The sequence below is a fragment of the Mus caroli genome, chromosome 13, assembly GCF_900094665.2.
Source record: "Mus caroli chromosome 13, CAROLI_EIJ_v1.1, whole genome shotgun sequence".
In the NCBI taxonomy this organism is placed as follows: Eukaryota; Metazoa; Chordata; class Mammalia; order Rodentia; family Muridae; genus Mus; species Mus caroli.
In genome coordinates, this window is record NC_034582.1 from 56,508,169 (window position 1) to 56,510,296 (window position 2,128).

Genomic DNA, 2,128 nt, shown 5'->3' on the forward strand with positions numbered 1-2,128 from the left:
TTCTTGAAAGACTCATGTGAAGCATCAATTCCAGCAGTGATGGGCCCAATAGTTGCTACAGCAGCCATTAGGATATCCTCACTTTTGGGGAGGGACACAAATCCTGTTATTTCAGCCTTAGAATTCTTTGGATTATACCTGCATGGTCCATCCTTTAAAAGACAAGTAAGAGACTCAGTTACTTTCACTCACCTTCTGGGGAACAAGACTCAGAACCATAGCACTCTGTACTTTGAAGCTGAACACACCTAAAGTCTATTGCCAATAAATAATCCCAGGAAGTGAAATGCTATTGAGAGATTTAGAACTGAAAATTAGTTTGCATATCTTTAATGACAATGAATTTGTCTTCCTATCTTTGAGAAATTTTAATGGTTGAAAAACATATATTATATGTATAGTAGTTTGCATATTCTTCATAGAAGAAAATAGAGCTGCACCAAAATAATTTCATCAGAAAGCTATACAGATATTGAAAAACTAATGACAGATTTAATGATATACATAGTAGTTCTACTAAATTGTACCCTGAAGATGGTGGATTATCTCTACAGTTGTCTTACATTCCAAGCTGAGTTAAAGTAACAGCATAGGATGTCCACTTACTTTCCCTTCATATGGATATGTTNCCTCAGACTCCAGACCACCATTGTGCAAAACATACTGGAAGGCATTGTATGTATCANCACCAAGACAACCATTGTTGCCTTGAGGTTTAGAACAGTCCACCAGGTTCTGCACACTCAGAGGGGTGAGTTTGCCTGTTTGCCAGATTGCCTGTGCTTCTATGGCACCAGTCACAGCAAATGCCCAACAAGCATCACAGTCTCTCTGAACAGGGAAGAAAGGGTTGTCATAGATAAATAACAACCTGGCAACAAGCTAGAAAAGTTATTACTGCATGAAAATTATTTAATGTCAATTGATTGATCCCTTGGAGATATCAGACTCCTAAAAGACATTACTACTGGCAGTTTGCTCATGCTCTAGTCATGGTCATATACATGAACATTTGAAAGGGACTACTTGTTTTGTGAGTTATTAAGGGCAATAAAAGGGGACACAAGTTCCACAGAAAGATAGGTGAACACTAATAGGGAGTATATGTGGTATATTTCTAGGATTAAATACATTTAAAATATATGAAGCATTCTAAGAAGAAAAAATATTATTAAAAAATGAACGGCATATTACTCCACACTTAATGTGCACATAAAACACCGACTCTTTTACCTTTTCAACACAGTTTAAGAGGATGGGAATGTAACACCTTAATACCTGTCTCCGTACAGGAGTCACATATCCTTTCTTCCACCAATCGACAAATTTGGGGAGAATACTGCCAGCTTCACGTTTCATGATACTTTTCCCCTCTCTGTGAGTCCAAACTGGAATTTCAATCATCATTTTCCTGAATTCTTCATCAGTCTTCAAGGAGAAGTATATAAATAGTTATATAAAAAAACACCTTATAAAGTACTAATGAGAGCACAGTGTGAAGCAATCCATGCCATACCCACCTGGTCACCAAAATCATTCATTTTCATGGTGAAGCCATTCTTACCCAGGCTGTTCTCCCTGTTGTGCAGTTTGATCATTTTCCATTTTTCTTCCCAAATCACTCTCTTCAGTTTCTCTTCCTTCTAGAAATGAGTGTAATGAGTATTATTCTTTCTGATTAAACTCCTTCTTAATATGCCCTTGTGGACTAGCTGCTGCAGGTGAATAGAGTCCATAGAGAGGGATCAAAAACACTATATCCAGGCATTTACAAAGGGGAATCTGACCACCCTGTTCTACCCGTGGTTGTGATTAGATAAGCTCTTAATGGTGGTGGTTTTTTTTTTGGGGGGGGGGCATGGAACTGTGACTTCTCATGTGCTTTATCACTTGCAACAGCAATGAAAATTCACTCTTAGGTCCTTCTCGACAGTTTTCATGTTACCAACCAGGCTATATGATTTGTTATATTTTATCTTCCAGTCTTGCCATTCAGCATCCAAACTTGAATCAAGTACTGGAACACCTGAGGCCACTCCCAAATACAGGAAGGCTATGAAGACAACAGCAGCCATGTCTCAAGTACCTGGAGAGGGGAGAAAACTTAAGAAATAGCTACACACAGACT

At 38.3% G+C, this 2,128-nt stretch overlaps 1 protein-coding gene across 1 annotated transcript; it reads right to left on the minus strand.

The window, feature by feature from the left end:
• Positions 1-2: 2 nt before the first annotated feature.
• LOC110307683 (cathepsin R) lies at positions 3-2,075 on the minus strand (the record flags this gene model as incomplete). Its single annotated transcript, XM_021179921.1, has 5 exons — positions 1,950-2,075; positions 1,521-1,643; positions 1,279-1,428; positions 607-831; positions 3-152 (listed from the first exon to the last, which is right to left on the minus strand). Coding segments are annotated over exons 1-5 (774 nt in total), but the record flags the coding sequence as incomplete, so codon positions are not given.
• Between the last annotated feature and the right edge of the window lie 53 nt (positions 2,076-2,128).